At 38.5% G+C, this 22,366-nt stretch overlaps 1 protein-coding gene across 2 annotated transcripts in view; it reads right to left on the reverse strand.

Moving 5' to 3' along the window:
- Window positions 1–22,366, reverse strand: part of traf5 (Tnf receptor-associated factor 5) — a 49,324-nt gene that overhangs the window by 14,373 nt on the left and 12,585 nt on the right. For both annotated transcript variants that reach the window (XM_039738513.1, XM_039738512.1), the window contains exons 2-9: window positions 13,898–14,130; window positions 11,520–11,577; window positions 7,118–7,219; window positions 4,138–4,302; window positions 3,752–3,829; window positions 3,276–3,350; window positions 1,326–1,418; window positions 555–695 (exon numbers count right to left, since the gene is read on the reverse strand). In XM_039738513.1, coding sequence (XP_039594447.1) covers window positions 555–695; window positions 1,326–1,418; window positions 3,276–3,350; window positions 3,752–3,829; window positions 4,138–4,302; window positions 7,118–7,219; window positions 11,520–11,577; window positions 13,898–14,124 — 939 coding nt within the window. In that variant the 5' untranslated portion in view covers window positions 14,125–14,130. The remainder of the gene's footprint in view (window positions 1–554; window positions 696–1,325; window positions 1,419–3,275; window positions 3,351–3,751; window positions 3,830–4,137; window positions 4,303–7,117; window positions 7,220–11,519; window positions 11,578–13,897; window positions 14,131–22,366) is intronic.

The raw sequence follows: 22,366 nt of genomic DNA on the forward strand, positions 1-22,366 counted from the left end.
GGTTCCACTCTTGACAACTAAGAATAGGAAGAACGGTGAGCATATGGTTGCCAGAAATGGATGACTGACAATCAGTAAAATGTTGCCTGGTAAATTGAATCAGTTACTGGTGTACCCTTCAGATTACATGGTCAGAATATTGCATAAGCAGAATGAAATCATGGAATCATGTGCCGGTCCTTTGTAGCTACAGTCTATCCCTTTTCAAATGGATGCATTAAGCAGCATATGCACCATGTCACAAATCTTGCACCATCATATACCTTCAGAATGAGGTAAAACAGCATGAATAGGAGGCTGAAAAATCTGTTATTGTGTTGGTATTATAAAAAATCATTAAGGAATGTTTCCAGATCTTTGTCAAATTAGTACTTTTTTGTTTGTTGTGTAAACCAAAAAACCCTAACTTTTATGGTGCCCAATATAACTTTATGCCTTGGATTATGTCAAATTTAATTTAATTACCAGGATGAAAAGGATGTTATACTTTAAGTGTACACAATATTTTACAGTAGTAGTACTGCACGTCTGCTTTAACATTATAAAGAACTTACTTGAATAGCTGAAAGCATATTGTCATTTCTAGTAACATTCTGCACAAGGGGTTTGATTTCTTTCTCCATCTTGTCAACAACTCTTGTTAATTCTTGTATTTCATTATGCTTTTCATGTAGAGTCTCCTTAAGGCCTGTTATCTGTATGAGAACAAACATTAGAAAAGAGAGTTTAGACAGAGAATAGACCGAGGTTGAAAAATGATTGTTGTCATTTAAAGGAAAAATAGGAAAAAAAAAATAAAAAACAACAAAGAAATTCTGAAAGAATGAAGTTATTGTATATATATTAAAAAATCACTAGACTGTTGTTAAGCTACATGACGTCATTCACATGTAAATAACACAGTTGACACATTCCTTTATCTCAAACACAGGTCTATCAGTGGTAGTGTACTTTCCACTTTGTTCCGAGATAACTAGTCCTGGTAATGTAGAAACTGTATTAAAATACATACTATAACTTGATGAAAAAAATATAAATGTTATTAATTTGAATTCACTATAAACAATTTTTAGACTTTGCCCACGTAATAGAGTCTTAGTAGTAATATAGGACTTGTTTCTTTCAAGTTATCAGCAAAACCTTTCTATTTAGAAATTTATTTTTCACATAAATGAAAAAAGAAATTTGGTATAGGTATTTTATACTTGATGTAGTACCCTTTATTTTCTATCAATATTAAAAGGCATCACTGTTTATCTGTAACTGACTAAAAGAAAGCAACATTTTCAAAGTCTTCCAAATTGATAATTAATATAAGTTCTTACCTGTTTCTCCAGTTTGGTATTATTCTCCACTACAAGAAGCAAGTGGTTCTTCAGAGCTGTGTCCTCATGAGCCCGAACTTTAATACGTTTTTCCTACTTAAAAATACAGAAAAATGTGATAAATGATGGAAAAAAACTGAACTGACAAAAGTAATGAGAAATTGGTTAAAGCTGCATTCAGCAAATTCTTTCAAATTAATGGTCATTTTTAGAATCTGACATAAAAAAAAAATAAGCACCTTGCCACAATCAAATAGAAACTCTTGTGAAACCAGTGAAATTTTACCCTTGACTCATTTAAAGAAATTATGTGATGTTGGAACAACTGGCATATCTTAAAAATCAAAATGGATGTTTACCCCCTTAACTTCTGACATTTGAAACGCAGACAGAAATTTTAAAAAAGACCAGGTTCTGAGGTTTAGGATTATTTTCAATTGTTTACTAGAAATAAACATATACATAAACTTTCATTTTGCTCTGACTAATGATGCATACTATACAAAAGTATCAAGAAATGGGTCAAAGGAAGGCAAGCTAACACATCCTGACGGTATGGCTTCTGTCTTCTTTATTAGTTATTTTCTTAAAACTGCTCATTTTCTGTTTGGTGGGACACTGTAACTGTAACTATAGTATCATAGGGCAGCATGGCATTAAACAGAAAACATGCAGCAAATAAAATAATACTACCAAACTCATCCGTAAGAGTTAACTTATTTAATTAACTTGAATATTTTATGTTGTCAACACTCTCTAATGCATTTAGTCACACCCAAAAGGCTATTTCTCTGTTTGGCTAAAAAGGATTCTGTGTACAACATTTAGATAGGAAACTCTTCAGATACTTCCTTAAGTCTTTTGAATGGTATACTTTTCTAGTATAATAGTTTTACAAAACAGAGTTTACAACTAACCACGTGAAATAAAATAAAATATCAATGTTAATTGACAATGCCAAAAAATAAAATTTCAGGTGTAATGACTTCTAAATCTTCTTTTTTCATGAGCCTGATTTTTGGCATTTTCAAAAAATCCTCAACATCAAGTGGCAGAAATTTTTGTTGGACAAAGTCCAGGTACAGCTTCACAGACTCAAGTCTGATTCTTAACCCTGTGTCTGTCTGGTAGAGTTTACATATTCTCCCTACATCGGCATGGACTTCCTTTGAGTATCCATCCATCCATCCATTTTCCAACCCGCTGAATCCAAATACAGGGTCACGGGGGTCTGCTGGAGCCAATCCCAGCCAACACAGGGCACAAGGCAGGAACCAATCCTGGGCAGGGTGCCAACCCACCGCAGGACACACACAAACACACCAAGCACACACTAGGGCCAATTCAGAATCACCAATCCACCTAACCTGCATGTCTCTGGATTGTGGGAGGAAACCGGAGCGCCTGGAGGAAACCCACGCAGACACGGGGAGAACATGCAAACTCCACGCAGGGAGGACCGGGAAGCGAACCCGGGTCTCCTAACTGCGAGGCAGCAGCGCTACCACTGCACCACCGTGCCGCCCCCCTTTTGAGTATTTAAGTCTGAATTCTAGCTGGTGCATAATTAATGAGTTCATTTATGTGTGACCTGTGATGGACTATAATCCTATTTATAACTGATTCCTGCCTCACACTTGGAACTAACAATATTGGCTCTGGCTCCCCACGAACCTGTAAGGGGAAACGTGAGTTCAGAAAATACATGATTTTAGTAAAATAAGAAAAATCTATAATCAATGCCTACAATATATTTTAACTTTTCTTTTTGTGATTTTTTACATGTACAATAAAGGAGTAGTATGTTCAGGAACTGGAGTTGAAATGGCAGGGCTAGCAGATTCCTGAAATGTCTTTGCTTTAAATTAAAGACAGGTACAAGTACATGCCAGTAACCATGATCAGTACTACACAAAACAATGACCGACTGATTTAATAATCTATACCAACCCTGACAGTACAGCCATACTTCTTGTAGATACAATCAACTTCAACTTCTGGGCACTCGTGGAAGTGATCAGCAAGCTGAGGAAAAATTAATAAAAAAAATATTTTTTAGAATGCTAAGCAACATGTAAATGTACTACAATTCCACCACAATGCTATGATCACAAGAGATTGTTACAAGAATGACATACAAGGTAATAAAAGAAAAAGACTTTAAAATATTTAAAATTTAATTTTTAAGTTGCCTTTAGTAGATCTGACCTAAGTAGCAAAAGGCTTCTCAGGTCAAATCAAGCAAAGGAAACTGTAAAAATTATATTCTGAATATTTTAATCAAGTAATTATTCAATTTGCTTCAACAGATATATTTTAAATAAATACTTTTATACTGTAAGTAACAAGTAATATTGGGTTGAAAAAATAGTATTTTGAATCTGATTTAAAAAAAAAATAATAAACAAAACACAGTCACATCTTACCTTACTTCGTTTCACAAATTCTGAACATTTATCTGGGCATGGAACCAAATATTCCAGACATTCGTACTGTTCGTGTGTCTGCAAACAGAGTTAAAGAAAGTGTTCAATAAGTCTGATGGAGAGTGTCTGTGTTTTAGTACCACTCTCTTCCTTGTGTCAGTTATTGTATTCCATTTGTATACCACATCTCAAAAGCAAGTATACTATAAAACATGGCACTCTTAATGTGCTCTGAAACAAACTAGCGTGCCATCCAGGTTTGGGTTCTGCTTTGTAATTAAATCTGCTAGGACAGGGTTCAGCTGCTTGCAGCCCTGTAATAAACACAACACTTTCAGAAAAAGCACAGATAATATCATTAATAGCATTAATGAAGAAATCCTTACCTTTACCTGCAATACCATTACGTATGTCTGACAATATGAACATGGCTCCAGGCGATATTTACACTCATTTTTGATGTGTTCCTTTAAATCCTTCCTAAACAGTGCTACTGTGCATCCTTTGTTAGTGCACTGTACAGATTCATATGGACACTGCTTAAGGTGATCCTGTAATTAATTCAAGAAAACCAAGCTAAATACATTTCTTTATTAATTCTTCATCTTAAGTGCCCTAAACATATGGCACAATCATTTTTTGAATTTTCAATTTTTTGTCCTTTGAAACATAATCAGATTTCATCTGGTGTTGCAATCTGTTTTAATCCCTTATGCACTAAGGGGTTTATGGCCTTGTTTCACCTAAATTACATACCAAAAAATAAACAACTATCACTCTGCATACCTAATAAAAGAAGGTACAAATGGCTGAAAAGAAAATATATGTTTAAAAACGTATTAACTAAATAAAACACAAAAAAATGGCCCTTTAGAGATTTCTCTTCAAAAAACTAGATTTTACAATTTATATCAAAGACATTTTATGATGCACAACCCTGAAATCAATTTTCTTTTGTACCCCATCTGTCAGCTATCCCTGTGCCAAGTTTAGATGTCATCACTGTTTGGCCCAAGGTGTCCACTTATTTGGTAACATTAAGTTTCTTGTACCTAAACAACTTCTCAAAACAATGCATCTCTCTAATGTTCAAGTAAACATTCACACTTATGAAACTATTACTGGCACACTTTGTGCATGATTTTAAACGACAATGGACTGGAGTTAAATTCATGATTTATTAAAGCCTGATATGTAATATTAGCTCATACACTCCAACCATAAAAAGTCTCTAGAGGATGAATAGAAAAATGGAAATTGATATAATGAGATCTTGAGGTTTTAAGGAATGTATAGTGTGTGATAGACGGCCAGGAACCCTGCCCCGACAGGATGGCTGGAGGAAGGTGGAACCGGGAGAGAGGCACTTCTTGTCCTTGGGTACCCGGCCGGTCCTTGATCCCTGGGGGACAGCATTCCGGGACACCAGGAAGTGCCGACAGACCAGGGATGGTTTATGCCCGGAGTGCTTCCGGGTGCAAGGGTAGCACTTCTGCCACACTGGGAAGTGCTGCCAAAAGTTCATCGCCAGGCACCTGGGACACATCCAGGATGGGATAAAAGGGGCTGCCTCACTCCAATCAAGGAGCCGGAGTTGGATGGAAGAAGGACGGAGCTTGCGGGACAGGAGTGGAGGTGGCCAAAGGAAGCAAGGACTGTAAACTGTAAATAATAATTGTACATATTGCTGTAAATAAACATGTGTGTTGTGGACACTGCGTTGTCGTGCCTGTCTGTGGCCAGGCTAACTTTTACAAGTGATTAAAGAAAAGCAATTCAATTGCATTTAAGTCGCATACTATCCATCCATCCATTTTCCAACCCGCTGTATCCGAACACAGGGTCACGGGGGTCTGCTGGAGCCAATCCCAGCCAACACAGGGCACAAGGCAGGAATCCAATCCCGGGCAGGGTGCCAACCCACCGCAGGACACACACAAACACACCCATACACCAAGCACACACTAGGGCCAATGTAGAATCGCCAATCCACCTAACCTGCATGTCTTTGGACTGTGAGAGGAAACCGGAGCGCCCGGAGGAAACCCACACAGACACGGGGAGAACATGCAAACTCCACGCAGGGAGGACCGGGGAAGCGAACCCGAGTCTCCTAACTGCAAGGCAGCAGCGCTACCACTGCGCCACCCCTTAAGTCACATACTAAATCTTTAAAATATAACCAGATTTTTTATTTGTTGAGTGCCAACTTGAAATCTCACAAATTTATCCAGAGCAGCAACAGCCAGCACTGTTATTTTAAGTAAACTACTGTAACACCCCACAAACATTTAAATCTGCCTAACTTTTTATACTTTTCTTTTAGTGGATTATGAAGAAATGTGTTTACAAACCAACATAAGTTTTTGGAAATTCAGTTATTTAATTTTCCATTACATCAGTTCCAATTAATTTGGACTGGTGAAGCTTATGCAGTTAAAACAATAATACCTATCATACAAAATAAGGACCCGTCTCAACAGACCACAACCAACATCTTTATCACATTACTGAATATAACCATTAAGGGAAAGGTGTTAAGTTCATGCATCTCACAGCTCATAACTAAATACTATTAAGAATTTTAGTAGTCCTCCATCTTGACTGACCGGAGATGTGTACAGTGCCAGCGTAATAGAAAATGAATGGTTTGTTGGCTGGATGTTATAGGCTCTTACTGGCTTTTGATTTCAGTCTGCAGCAATATATTAAATCCACATTTGGGACATGACAACCAATGATTTTAGTAGCAGCACACGCCACTTTGTCTAACTTCTACCTGAACTTGACAAAGATACAGCCATACCATCTATGAGTGAGTTAGTCAAAACTCATTCTTGGACTTGTACAAGAGCTTCTTTGCTTTCTGTGATACTTTAAATTTTAACTGTCTCAGAAAGAACAACCTGTTGTGAGCTTTCATAAGCATTAATGGGTGTGCAGACGTCCCATATTACAGTCCTGAAAAGTATGGTGCCCAGGAAGTCCTCCATTACCTCAACAACATGACCATGTTAGTGTAGAATAGAATACAAAATAAATAAAATCATATATAACAAAAAGTAGTATTTTAGTACTTTATAATGCAGTGAACAATTGATTAATAACCAGTTTACTGCTTCTCGTTTCCAGTGATGTGTAAAATCAGCAGGTAAAAAAGGAAAAATTATTAATTAAGAGTGAAGCAGAAGGAAGGTGTATTATTTATCATTTTAATACTGTAAGATTCAACAGCCTGTGACACATTATTCCGAAGCAGGACCTGAAAAGTCAATTATGTCTGTATGCCCTCATCATTATATCACACTTAGTTAGCAAAGTACAGGCAAATAAACAGAATGTAAATGAAAGCATAGTAAAACTTACCTGCAAACGACATAAAATGACTTTAAACAAGCAGTTAGGGGAATTGACACAGAAGACTTCTCGATTCAGTATTTCCCTTTTGCAGCAGTTATCCAGAAAAACCTTGCAAAAATATTGAAATATTTTGAAAATACCTGTTAATATATAAACCTAAAGGTGACATATATTTATCTGCCTAAAAATATGATATTTTGGGGTTTTAACAAGGTATTACAAATACTTTTTGAATGTAAGCATGTCTTTTCATTTTTGTTATGTTCCCCTTAAGTTCTTTTTTAATGAATCTTTAATATACTACTTTAGTGCACTTTAAAATAGAATAAAAAAATAGAAAGCCTTATGTTTCCATACTTACTTTTACAACAAGTATATACACTGAAACTTGAATTTCATGTGTATCAGAGAGGGAGCGATTTTCCTCCAAGGTTAACAACAAATTGGATCATGTTTTAGCTTTGGGTAATTTTAACATGGGTTTTATAAAGAATGATTTTATTATCATCATAGAGTATCCAAACTATCATATTATGTGCACATATTAAAATTTATTCACTTACAGTTTCTTTCCATTAACTAAAAAATAAATACTGCTTAAAGCCAATGCTACAAAAATTCAAACATTATGTCTTTGCAACATGAATTAAGAAATATCAATATAATTCCAAATATTTTAATTAACACAAACTCTTTAAAATTGCTTTTACTAGAACACATCCTTCAGTTCAAGTTCGTCAGAAAACCACTTTGTCAGGATTGTGACATTTGCTCCTTTGAGATTTAGTGTCAGTGTATGGAGGATATGTTAGATGATCAGTAACATTTACTGAACAGTAATATTTAATCCACAAGTTAAATTAATTAAAATTTCAAATGTCAAATACCTGATGTTTCAATGTTCAAAATCTTTACCCCCTTTTTTTGGATTTGTCTCAACTTTAGCACTAACTTTGGGAATTCAAACATTTTAAGATTATTTTAAGATTCCCATAAGACTGCTTCTGTTTTGATGTCTTCAAGTTATCTCACAAAAGTGACCAGTGTTTGCTAATACTTATCTATGTACATTAATGCAGAATTATTCACTGAACTGGACTAACTGTAACTGCAGAAATTTCTGGCTAATGTAAAAACGCTAACTAAACTAATTTTATTTCAAAATGATATGTAGTCAGATGTGGGCAAGGTTAGCACCCCATCTAAGGCTGACACCTGCTTTGTGCCCAGTGTAGCTGGGATAGGCACAGACCCCCAACGACACTGAACTATATATGCCAGACAGAAAATGGAGGGTTGGATGGACCACTATAGCCCTGCTCATAACAATAAAAGGATAAAAGTGAAGCTTCCATTCTTTTACTGTGGCTGGATATGGCACTGTATTAAAAAGTGAATAATCTGGCCATTTGCTAAACTCATTCAACTGACAGTTGACTGCTCACAACTTTTCACTCACAAAGCATTAACAAATCGTGTATTTTTATTTTACAACTAATGGCATGGTAGAGGCAAAAAGAAATCCTTTATTTGCTTTGAAGGTGTAGCAGGAATCTACTGTTCTATTAATTTAAACCATACTAGCCAATGCTACGCCGCATAATCAGGCCGCTTTTTAAATGATTTTTAAGCACAGAGGAAAAAATAAACATTTGAAAAATCCGTAATTTAATAAACCACCAAGAAAAGTAACATTGCAACAATGCACGCTACGAACCAACATACAATTGTCCGTGACTGAAAACCGGAGGAGCGCGCGTGCGCGCTTTCTCCTTCCAAAGCGAAGGACGGGTTGAACGGCGCCGCTCAGTACGCACTGCCCTTATGTGCCCGCCCCAACTCCCTACCTGAGTCGCTTTCCTGTGTACAGTCCACACGCACCTGTGAGTCACATTGACTGTTAATTTTCCAAACACCGTCTCAGTCGGTTTCCACGTTGATTTTTCATTGTTCTTTGCGATTCCGGCTGCTTTTTTGTATATATAATCCACCAAGTCACCCGACCATGGGGGGCTTTACAAAGCGCAGGAATGTAATCAGTGCGAACGTATGACCCGCACGTACTGGGAATTTCTCGTTCGTGGGGAACAATTGGAAGCCACGGTCTCCATCACGAATGGGGTTCAATAGCTTACCTATGCCTCCCCGCGCCGGGTAGACACACGTTGATCCATTCAGTGTAGCACGCGTGCAGTACCGGACATACAAGTGCATCACAGACCTGTTAATGCTCAATCTCACGTGGCTGAAAGCCAATTGTCCCTCTAAGAATTTGGACGCCGACCGCTGTTAGGTCGTGTAACTATTTAGCAGGTGGGAGTCTCGTTCGTTTTCGGAAATAACCAGCCAAATCGCTCCACCAACTAAGAACTGCCATGCACCACCACCAACAGAATCGAGAAAGAGCTATCAATCTGTCAATCCTGTCCGTGTCCAGGCCGGGTGAGGTTTCCTGTGTTGAGTCAAATGAAGCGAAAGGCTCCACACCTGGTGGTGCCCTTCCGTCAATTCCTTTAAGTTTCAGCTTTGTAACCATACTCCCCCCTGAACCCAAAGACTTTGGTTACCCAGTTGGCTGCCCGGCGGGTCATGGGAATGACACCGCTGGATCGCCTGTTGCGGGGCCTGCATTGGTGAAGCAGGTGAGACGGTAATGAAACAGAGGCACAGGGCTTATTCGTTTTTAAAGACTGCTTCCTTCATTGGGTTTTAACTAATGCACAGAACGAACCAACACACAATCGTCCATGCGGCGCTCAGGGTGGAACGGGAGGAGAGGAGAAGGACATCCACTCCACTCCCTCATTCATGCTAGTATGCTGATTTCTCGTTCAGTATACACTGCCTGCTCATGTGCCCACCTCCAACTCGTCACTCGTGTCGTTGTCGTCTTTGTACAGTCCAGATGCACCTGTGACTCACGTAGACTTTTCATTGCTCTGTGCGGTTTTGGCTGCCTTTCTATATATAATCCACCAAGACACCCGACCACGGTAGTAGCGAGGTGGAAGGGGGGTGTGTACAAAGTGCAGGAGTATCTAAAAAGACGCATGTTTGTCGCGGATGCAAATTGCTGTATGTAGCGTGTAAAACAGTTTGCTATAGTGCACGCGGTCGCGTCGTCACCGAAAACTCGTTTTTAAAGACTGCTCACTTCATTGTGTTTTAACCTCAGTTGTAAAGGAACGTTTTAAGGATCCCATGGGATACCCCTCGCAAACAGTTTTACACGTCGCATATGGCGATTCACCTCCGCGAGAAACATGCCTCTATTAACAGTCAACGTGGGTCGGAGCTGCATGTGACCTCTACGACAGACAAATATAAATGACGCCGGTTTTTCTGTGTCGTCGTGTCCGAGTTGGTGGGCGTGGCTCTGTGAGTTGTCGTCATATCCAATGGTCTTGGAGTTGGTGAGCGTGGCTCCTTCCTGCGTGCGCCATAGGTGTCTCACTTGTCGGCAGCTTAGTGAATCCACGCCCCTTCTGGCGTGCTTTCCATGGTTGTCTTGCCTTAGTGAATTATATATATAGATAGATGGAATTTTTAAGTAATAGGTGAGAAACCTGCAATCCCATGCTGAAATTCGTAACCATGGAAGAGATTCTTGACATGTAACAGTAACTGAGGCAGCTTCTCTCTCTTTTTTGTGTAGTGAAGTTCATTCTCTCTCTCACACTCTCTGTTTCTGCTCGTGTTTACATTTCCCAGCTTTTTTTGTTTATGTGCTCCCTCACATACCACCCAGTAATTCTTCACATACTTAAGGCTGAGAACCACTGCTTCAGAGAGTAAATGAGTTTGCATCCAGAACAGACTTTCATTTTCACACAATTTCAAAATTTTCAAATTAGATTCAGTGCCTTTCGTACAATACTGTACTTGTGTAATAATGTAATCTTAATTTTAACTTCATACAGTGCAACACTCTAACAGTAGAAGCAGATGCAGTCAACAACTCCAAAATATGGTGGCATCCCTTGGACCCATTGGTGGACACCAATGATAAGGAAGGTGTCAAGCCAAAGAAAGAGGCCTATCATGTATTATAGCTAAGATATAACTCACTTAATAACAGTGGATTACTAAGCCACATTGCTCTTTAATCATGTCCTACAGAATCATTCCTATAATCAGTGCATTTTCTACAGTATCTCAGTTGATCTTTCACATACAGGTTTGTATTTACTTCCCATTTATTTTAATTTTCTTCCATGTATTGTTTCATTCCAGTAAATATTACAGAAGCTGCACCAAATCGCTGTCAAATAAGGAAAACCAAGGTTTTGGTTATGGTAAATGTCAGATTAGCACTCCTTTCAAAGTACAAGCATTGCTTGCAAATGTTTATACACAGAAAATATAATAAGAAGAAAGACTTATTAGACTTGCTTGCTTTATGGCTTACCTCATTTGCTTTTATTACGGTGTTGTCAACAGGACACACTGGATTGGTTCTACATTCCCTAAAAGATAACACAATAACATAACAAGCTCAAACCCATCTAATCCAATGCTGGATCACTAGAGAACAAGATAAACAATTATACTAAAAATAATATTAAATTGACTAGTCTCTCTAGATATTACAGTTATATACATAATATGTCTGCTACAAGTGTGCTCTATTCTGCTAAAGTAATGATAATTGTAGTCTTCCTTATGTAAGGTTGTGGTGGTAGTAACAAGAGGACTGCGACTCTCATCAAGCAATAAGAGTGTATAGGTGATGCTGGGAAGACACCTTTGTCAGTGCACATTTCAACTGGAGTCAGGAAACAGTTAACTGGGAACAGTTAACGTTGGAAATACACCTTATATTTCATCCAGTGTTTGTTTCCTGGCTTATGTTTATCTTCCAATATATTTTATTTTTGCCATTTTTAAAATTATTCTTTTTCAGGCATTTTTTGTTTTTATGCATTTTTTTTTAAATATTATGTTTGTTTGTTTGTTTGAGATTTATACCCGGAGTATATATGTATTTAAAGGATACTTTTTTGTGGGTGGAATCCTAAGAGGTAGGACGACCATTACAGTACTGCTGTGAAACTACCCTCAGCCCATATATTTCAGGCTACGGAGTGAACACCTGAAGTTCATTGAGGCTGGAGTAAAATATTTCATAGCTGTGAGCAAAGCCTTTTGCTCTATTTTGCCTTTTTTTCACTTTTTTGATGTTAATAAACTCTTCATTTTCAAAGATACTTCATTTGTTTTGTCCCCCCTAGAAGGGTATATTTGGTACATTTAAAAGTGTTATTGAACTGTTAAAGCCAATGTCCAATTTTGGGCCTGGGCAGATTTAAAAACTTGCCTCAAGTTCAAGGTCTGGCTGTCTGTGATGAGGCCTGTTTCTGAGGCTGACCAGTGAAGTCATGGTCAGGTTTCTTGAATATTTGAATGTATATTCATCCTTTTCCACCATTTAGTGCATTTCTACTCTTTGGGAATGGTGTTATTTATTACATGTTATGTCCTGTTATCATGTCCATGGTGCATGCATTATAGTGTAGTTATCTGTGCTACCTGTCTAAGACTTGTCTAAGGTTGAAATCCAAATAGTTAACATAGACCTCAGTGTTAATGTTTGCAGTGCACCATGCAATTAATATTTCTCTGTTAAATGCCATTAGGTAATGGATTCATAAAAGCAGTGTTAATGTTTATGATACCCCATCTATTGGAATGACGAATGCATTACATTTTATTACTAAAAATATTTGTGATGCACCATCTTGTATTGTAATGAAAGACATAGCAACCAGATGGACACTCAAATACTTCTTATTTTATTAAGATGGATCTTTAAAAATATTTTTGAGATTTTAATATAATTATTCATTTACATTTTTCTTTTATGTCTCCTGTGTTTGTTGTGTGTTTTGTGGATCAGACCAAAGCTGGGTGTATTTCAGGTATCCTGACTAAAATACATTAACTTACTGCTTAGACATTGTGAAAATCTGAACAAGCTGCAAACCCATCTTTGACTGCTACACAGTTGTGGCATTTAGTCTTTCAGTATACTTAATGCACATGTCTCTGCATTTACTGTGCTCAAGATGTATATCCTAATAATAATTCATTGTGTGACAAACATTTGGTGTTGCTAAAATATGATGCATACAAAATTTCATTTGAAGCCTATAAAGCCTAAAAGGATGATAAGCAGAGTTAAGAACATCATATTTATAGCAACCAGTTTTTTAATCTATGGAATGTATTGAAGACTTTGTGAATATTTGTTTTAAAAAGAGCTTAGTGAATATTTACACTAAAAAACAGCATGCATACATCTGTTTTCTTAAAAGCTAATTTATTGACCAATGTGAACATGTATAAATTGTTTATTAAGGAACAAAAACCACTAATGACATTAATTCGCATTAGTGTAATTAATTAGAAGAATATTAGTAAATAGTTTGAGGACAATAGTATTTTAATAGTTAAAAAATATCTCAATAATTCATCTAGCCAATGATATACTCTACATGGTTAACATTAAACTGGTTATAAAATGGAAAATGTGGAGGTCAAAAACTATAAAAATCAGGCAGTCTTAATAAACCTCAACACGCTTTCAGTCTAAGAGGATGGAGAAGGCTGATGTCGTGGTAGTGAAAACAAATTTTGGAGACATTCACCAGGTGTAAACAAATAAAACTTTACTGCTTAAGACCGATTGTTGTCTGTTATTTGATTGAACCTCCCTTAACTGAGTGTGCTGAATATTCTTATTGCTTTAAATAAAGTCAAAAAAACTGAAAAAAATGAAACACTTACAGGAACATTGTTATGCATTGATAACAAAATATGTGTCCACAGCTAGCCTGGTGAGGATTAATAACAAATCTGCAGCAACTGGGACATGTGTATTGATCTTCTAGTTTCTCCACAAACTGCAGATTTCTCTCCAGTAACGTCATTTCAAATTCACAAGAAATGCCTGCATTAGAATTCTGTCTAGAAATAACTCCTATATTCTCATAAGAGTACTCGTTTGCTGCCATCACCACCTAAAAAAAAATTAAAAATGTAAAAATTAATAATTGTCTTTCTAAATTTATATTCATTATATACTTATTATTACTAATTAGCTGTTTTTCTACAGTCATAAGCACTGAGCTTTTATTTCTCCAAACAAAGAAAATATGCTATCAACAAAAGACAAAATTAATGCATACTATTATATATTATTACAGTGTTCTCCCCAGAAATTTTTTCCAGCCGGGTGGCACAAAAAAGTAGCCAGGTGGGGCAGGACGGGGAAATTTAGTGTTGGGGAAAATTAAATATGCACTATTTTTATTAGTTGTTTTTCTTCTTTCGGCTGCTCCCGTTAGGGGTTGCCACAGCGGATCATCTTGCCCACATATTGATTTGGCAAAATTTATTATTATTTTTCCAATGCTCAATATGACTTCCTTTTTGAAGGTTTGACACTTGTGCCAGAATATTTTTATTAAATTTAAGAAGTATCCAATTCAGGATCCTGCAACCCTAACAAAAAATTTAAATAACAATTGTTATGACATAAACCAAGAGGCACAAGTATTGTCGCTGTCAGGAAGAAAAGTCAAAACAATGAAAAAAGTATGGGAAACCTAATCAAGAAAAATTTTAAAATTCTTCTTCAAAGTCAACTTGAATATGCAGAAGGTGTCTTCAGTTACATGTTTATTCTTCTTTTCTTCCTAGAGGCCCAATTGTCTGCAGCTTTCCCATAATCAAAGTCCCCAGGATCTGGGCCCTCCAAGGATATCACTCATCATAAACTGTCGTAGTGACTGTACTGCAAAGTCATGAGACAGCCATCTAGTGTCACTGGCCATTTTCAGCTTCTGGGGAATGTTCAGAATATTTTGAATTTCCGTTAAACCAACCATCCTAACTGAAGAATTTTGGAAGAAATAGAACAGCTGCCTTAAGATGTCGTTCAGTTTTGCTAAATAAGGTGCAGCAGCTTCTGCTTGGGCACTTGCAAGGGGCAATCGGTGGTTTACACAGTGGCAGTTGACCTAAACCCCAGATGTTTTATCTTTAAGCAGTTTTGCCACACCTTTCTGTTTCCCAACCATAACAGCAGCTCCATTTGACCCTAGTCCAATCAGATTAGCAGTTTTCAAGCCTAGAGTTAACATTAGCAGTTTTCAAGCCTAGAGTTAACATTATACAAAGTTATTGTCTGTTATACCTGCAATTTTTTTACTCTTTAATTTAATATTGTTTTTTATCAGTATGCTGCTGCTGGAGTATGTGAAAATCCCCTTGGGATTAATAAAGTGTCTATCTATCTAGAGCAGTGGTGGCGAACCTATGGCACGCGTGCCAAAGGGGGCACTCAGAGCCCTCTCAGTGGGCACGTGCGCCGTCGCCCGAGCACAGAGTTCATTACTATAAAGCCAGAGGAATGTGGGGCCGGGCTGCTCCCCTCACCGTTCCCCCTCTTCACGCGCGCCGGAGGACTTTTCTCACATCACCCGCCCCTCTGCCCAGCAGCCCAATGGGAGCGCGTCCTTCCTCTCCTGTCTGGGGTAAGGCGGGCGGTACACATGCTGCTTGAGGGTGCGGCACGGACTGCACCCTTTTGAGTCTGTGATTTCCGTGGTGGGGTTGGAGGGGATGTGGTATAGCGGGTCCACAGCTCAAAATTGAAAAGGCCAGTTTTAACAGATAATTGCCGCACTTGCGGCTTAAAGGGGGTTATGGTAGAGTGGCCGGAGCGGTTTCCGGGAGCTTTGTGATGCGGGCAGTCCTCGCTTAAGCGCACAGGTCAGGAGTCGTCCGCATCTGTAATTATTGCCGGGAGTTGCTAATCGCCACACCTGATCCACGACCCCGTAATATATAATGGAAGCTTTGGGGGAGGAGCTTAATAGGGAAGACCTGCGTGAAACACTTGAGAGGATCGAAGGGATGACAAAGGACAGCACAGTTAGTTATGAAAATGAAATCCTTAAAGTGTGGAATTCTCTGCCAAATAATCTTAAGTCAATGAAGGCACTTGAGATTGCTTTCCTTACTTTGTTTGGAACATCTTATGCTTGTGTGCAGCTGTTTTCAGCTTTGAATTAAATCAAATCTGACACCAGAAACAGACTAACAGATGACCTGAGTGCTGCATGTGTTGCTCTCAAGCTTACAAAGTATGAGCCAAGGTTAGACAAATTATCAGCATGCATACAACAGCAAAAAGCACATTAATTGTTCAAAAGAATACCGAATGCAAACTTTTACCTTTCAACAAAAAGTTGTTTGTATCATTGAAAGCTCTGTTATTATGTTTTTCTTTTAAGACAAAAGATGTTAATGTATGAGTGGCTTTTCTAAACTAAAAGCTCAGCAGATAGACAGACAGAGCATCAGTGTTGGCAGTTCAGTCCAATTTATCATCCAGCTGCACTCCCAGGTATTTATAGGTCTGTACCCTCTGCACACACTCACCTCTGATGATCACGGGGTCCATGATGGGCCTGGGCCTCCTAAAATCCACCACCAGTTCCTTGGTTATGCTGGTGTTCAGTTTTAGGTGGTATTCAGGTTAAATTGCCATGTTGGCACTTTGTGATAAATAAGTGGGTTTTGGATTGCAGTTTGGGCACTTGGTTTCTAAATGGTTCGCCATCACTGATCTAGAGTGTCCATAGACTCACTCTGTGTGTTGCTTATAGTCTCCGCTTTGCCATCAATCATATTGCGGGTTGATACAAAGCTAATTCTGACCGCTTTAGTGACCTGGCAAACATCTTTAATGTAAATGATTAATTGTTTTACAACTGAGATGTCTGTGGTTTCATCACATAAAGAATACTGAAAAAATTTTCTGCGTGTATATTTTTCAGTATGTTAGATTTTATTTCTGATGCTAAGACATCCAAGCAGCTCTTGTGTTATTCTTTCAGAGGTGTAATGTGCATTTTTACCAACATTGAGATGTTGTAAAAAGGAACAACCCATTTCTTTACAGTGTTCCAACAGCTTTTCTAACAACGTTGTATGCGGCAACTCACTTTTTGCCAACCAATGTATGGATCTTAAAGCTCCCACAAAGGCATCGCTCTGTAAGTTATTTAACACAGATACAGATCTTTCATTTTGACCCATTCCAGTTTGCTCTAGTACACGCTTTCCTAAAAGGACAGCAGAAGGTAACTCCCTCCTTGGGGGGTGTATGTTTGAATATTTCACGCACAATGAGCACCACATACCATTTTCTTTGACCATTAGCCAATTAAAATCTTTAAACCATTGTTTGTTTATGCTGGATAAGTGGTGCTTAGATTTATCAATTGGCAGAGTTTGTGCTGAAGAGATTTCCCCTGATGGACCAGACTCTGCAATGCCTTTGTCTAAAATTGCCACATTAAGAGTTGACGATATACCTTCATTAGTTTGTGGCGTCTCTTTTCTGAAATAACTGAGCAGTGTTGTTTTCTGAACACTTTTTTTGCTCATGTTGGTAAAACGTTTGGAAAAAATTAAAAGTACCTATGAATAAGACTTTTGAGTGGAAAAGTGAGAGCCTGTTGGATATTCAATTCACAAAAGCACTACAGAAGGTACGCATTCTCAACATTTCCACTTTAATCTCGACGCTTATATCAAAAATAAAGTTGACATTTCCACTTTATTCTTGCTGTTTATCTCGAGATTAAAGTTGACATGTTGTCTTTATAACATCATAAACTAAACTTCATCTTAAAGTTAATATTTAATTTACTAGATTTTCTCAAACCCTGTCATAAGTTATGTAGCACATTAAATGCTTTGTGTTAAGTGTTCCCCGACCTGTGTTAATCGCTATGTGCTTCTTAAACTGACTTTCTCTTGCACTAAGAGGAGGCGCAGGCAGGGATCACCACACAGAATACAATAATTTCATGATATTCCTGCTCTCTGAACATTTACAATGCAAAGATAAATACTTGATATCATTTTCATGATGAAATGCATTACATGTACTACATTAACTTATGGCGAGGTTTGAGAAAATCTAGTAAATTAAACATTGATTTTAAGATGAAGTTTAGTATACAATGTTCTAATTTAATGACAAACTATGGGAATAAAGTCAACATGTTGACTTTAATCTCGAGATAAACAGTGAGATTAAAGTGGAAATGTCGAGAATGTGTACCTGCCATAGTGCAAGTGTCAACATGTCGAATTTATTCTCGACATATAGTTATTTTTTCTTCACTGTGGCCCTAATATGCTTCCGTACAAAATCCTCAGCAATTCAGTGACAAAACTTTTGCTCAGGACGAAGTGTGTGCTGCAAGGGTTTCTGCACACTTTTGGCAATATGGACGCATGTCCAAATATGAGCAAATATAAGAACGGCAGATGGGGTCACTTTAACAGGAACCACAGTGAGTGCTACAAGGATTTTAGCACACAGAACACACCTAATGCTTAAACAACGGTATATATATTGTCACACACGTGCGCATGGGAGGCAGCTAAAGGGCTTGAGTGAAGGCAGTTCAGAGGCATGCCGGGGTGTGGCAGAGTGCACGGACTCTTTTTCTCCCTTGCCTGTAGACCATCCCCGGAGGATTTCACCTGGCTCTCCTGACATCACTTCCGGGACTGAGCCAATGGAAGTCGGCCACACCAGCTCCAGTCCCTCTGATGTCACCTCCGGCTACGAACCAATGGTGGAAGACCACGTGCCAGATCCATATGACCTCACTTCCTGTCTCCCCCTTTAAAACCTGCCCCTTTTCCTTTGTTTCCTCAGTCTTGTACTGGACTCGGTTGAATGCACTTCAGTGCTGATTATTTTGACAAAACGACCTTTTGCAGCCAGGATACTATATTATACGGGTGGCTGCCCCAACTCTTTATCTGTCCATGTCTCGTTCTTGTGACTATATATATATATATATATATATATATATATATATATATATATATATATATATATATATATTTATGTACTGAACAAGAAGAGAGCTGCTGTATGCTTCACAGAACTATACAGACTGCACTGACGCTGAGAACAGAGACGTCACTTCTTGACGCCCTTTTTCTGATATCTGACAGGCTGGTTCCACTTCTTCTTCTTCTTCTTCTTCTTCTTTTGGCTGCTGCTCCCATTAGGGGTTGCCACAGCGGATCATACAGGCTGGTTCCACTAGACTTTTTTTATTTTATCAGTCCTCCTCTCGCCCGCCCACCTCCAAATCCTCTTTGCTTGTGAACTGCGACTCCGCCTCGTCCCCGCTATTAGCTTTATCATCGAGTGATCAGGAACATCCTGTCCCGCACCTCTCTCCTCGCAACTTGCGATCCTGCTTCTAAAATATTTGCCCGCTCATCCCTTGCCATCTCTGCAGATCATTAGATCTGCCTGTGCCTTTAAATCTGCGGCTGTCATCTCACAATGTCATGCTAGATGACAGCCGGGCGCTCAACTAAATTAGCAAGGCAGAGCTAAAAGATGCTAGGGAGAACACTGTTATTATATACTTTTTTATAACAGAAAAATGTTGTTATGAAAAAATTCTCTTCAACCTGTGCTGTTTAAAAGAAAAATCACTATGATTAATAGCTTTTTATTAAATTACATAAACTATACATATAAACAAAAGAGTTCCGTTCCTGCCAACATATGAAATCCAAATTTGTATGTAAATAGGAAATTGCACTAAAAATGTTTGCTAATGGCAATACAGGCAAAAATGCACAATGCTTTATTACTAATTTTATGGCAACATGTCTCACATTTATTGATAAAATGACAGTGAAGCAAAATTACTCTACTTTAAATAACAAAACACAAATAATTTAAACTAAAATGAACCTCATAGTTTTTGATAAAGATACACTCTGTACCTCAGACATGAAAAAAGATTTTATAAAAAAAATTATAAGATGATCGAAGCCACTCCTTTTCAAGTTACTATGTCTTTTCTGAGTTGATAAAGATGAGGAATCTGACACATCATCTAGAGTAAGCATATTTTGCTCCTTTCACAGCTTTTTACACAAATTGATAAGTGGTTGAGTTATTATGAATGACAGACCATGCTCTACATAAATGTGGTAATACATATTTTTTGGTTTTATATATGATCTGATATACAGTAGACATACTGGCAGTCCTATGGTTATCACTCCTGGTAACGCTGAGTTAAACTTGGCAGTGTGAGCAGCAAATCTGTGAGAACTTAGAACACACAGTGCAAAAAACAAGATACAAGAGGTTTATTGTCATATACACAGTAAAAATGCATGTTCAAACCATGTAATAAAATTCTTACTTTGCTTGCTTACCTTCATATACAAAGACAGAAATACAAAAGACAAATTGCAATTACAATTATAAGGTTACAAAATAAGGTGCACAGTGCCTGATGACATACTGCAGCAGTCAGTACCATTTATGAGGCTATGAGTTGTGGTTTGGATTGACTTTAACTTTTAGCATTGTTGAGGAGTCTGATTGTGGAAATAAAACTGTGTCAGTCTTGTGGTGTCTGATTTCACACTACTGTAGCATCTCCCTGAGGGATGCAGTGTGAAAAGCGTGTGTTGAGGATGAGTATTGTCTTTAATTATGTTGCGCACCCTCCTGATGACCCTTCTAGTGTAGATGTCCTGCAGGTAGGAGAAGGTAGCTCCAGAGATGTTCTGTGCAGTTTTAATTACGCGCTGGAGTGCCTTCTTTTCCTGCAAGGAGCAGTTACCGTGCCATACAATAATAGAGCAGGTGATAACACTCTCTATTGTACCACTGTAGAAATTGGTGAGAATTTTGGTTGGCATGTCAAATTTCTTCAACTTCCTCAGAAAGAACAGTCTTTTTTTGTTTGCTTGGTTAATGAGGTATTGTGTATTGTAAGACCAAGTCAGGTCCTCGCTGATGTGGGTTCCAAGGAATTTAAAGATTTTTATTCTCTCCACCACAGCCTCACCGATGTAAATGGAAGTGTAATGCAGCTTCCTCTTCCTTGGGTTGATAATCATCTCCTTGATTTTATCTGTATTCAGGGAGAAGTTGTTTTCCTGACACCAGGACACGAGTTCTGCCACCTCTGTCCTATATTGTGCCTCCACCCCCCCAGTAATCAACCCTATGACTGTAGTGTCATCAGCAAATTTAATGATGCTGGTGTTGTTCTGAGAGGCCACACAGTCGTAGGTAAACAAGGTGTAGAGCAGCAGACTTAGCACACAGCCTTGGGGGCAGCTGGTGCTGATTGTTCTTGTGCCTGATGTCTGGCTTCCCACTCTGACTGACTGGGGTCTGTCTGTAAGGAAATTCAGCACCCAGCTGCAGAGGGATGATGTCTGTCCAAGAGAGTCAAGTTTATTGCACAGTTTCCATGGGACAACTGTATTGAACGCAGACCTATAGTCAATAAACAGCAATATTACATATGTGTCCCTTTTCTCCAGCTGTGTGAGAATTGTGTGGATAGCACCATTGACTGCATCATCAGTAGAATGATTTTGGCAGTAAGCATACTGTAGGGGGTCGAGGGTTGCTGGAATTCTGAATGTGTGCCATGACTAGTATCTCAAAGCATTTCATCACAATAGGGGTGAGTGCAATGAGACAATAGTCATTTAGACAGCTCACCTGGGATTTCTTTGGAAGGGGCACGATGGTAGTGGTCTTGAAGCAGAATGCACGAATGCCTGTGCCAGGGACAGATTGAATATATCCGTGAGGACCCCAGTCAACTCCGATAAGCAGGCCCTGAGTGTACGCCCAGGGATGGAGTCAGGGCCTGCTGCCTTACGGGGATTGATTCAGGACCTGATGCACCTCCGCTGGTGTTACTGACAACGGTACATCATGTGTGCCTCCAGTGACTGGCGGCCCCCCATAGCAATGGGTGTTAAGCTACTCGAGATGTGCATAGAACTCGTTAAGCTCATCTGGCAGAGTGGTCTGGCTTGCTGTAGTCTGCAGTGTCCTCTGTTTATAGTCAGTAATATACTGCAATCCTTGCCACATGTGCCGGGAATCCGAGGTGATGTAATAATCCTCCAGCTTCAGTCTGTACAGTCTCTTGGCTTGTTTGATAGATTTACGCAAGTCGTATCTGGTCCTTTTTTAGTTATCTTCATAACCAGAGATAAATGCAGCAGAGCGGGCATGCAGCATAGACCGCACCTCCCCATTAATCCATGGCTTATTATTAGGATAAAACCTACAGAGTTTTGTGGGAACAATGATGTCAGTACATGTGCTGATATACCCAGTTACAGCAGCAGCATACTCCTCCAAGTCAAATG

The sequence above is a fragment of the Polypterus senegalus genome, chromosome 16 (assembly GCF_016835505.1).
Source record: "Polypterus senegalus isolate Bchr_013 chromosome 16, ASM1683550v1, whole genome shotgun sequence".
Taxonomy (NCBI): Eukaryota; Metazoa; Chordata; class Cladistia; order Polypteriformes; family Polypteridae; genus Polypterus; species Polypterus senegalus.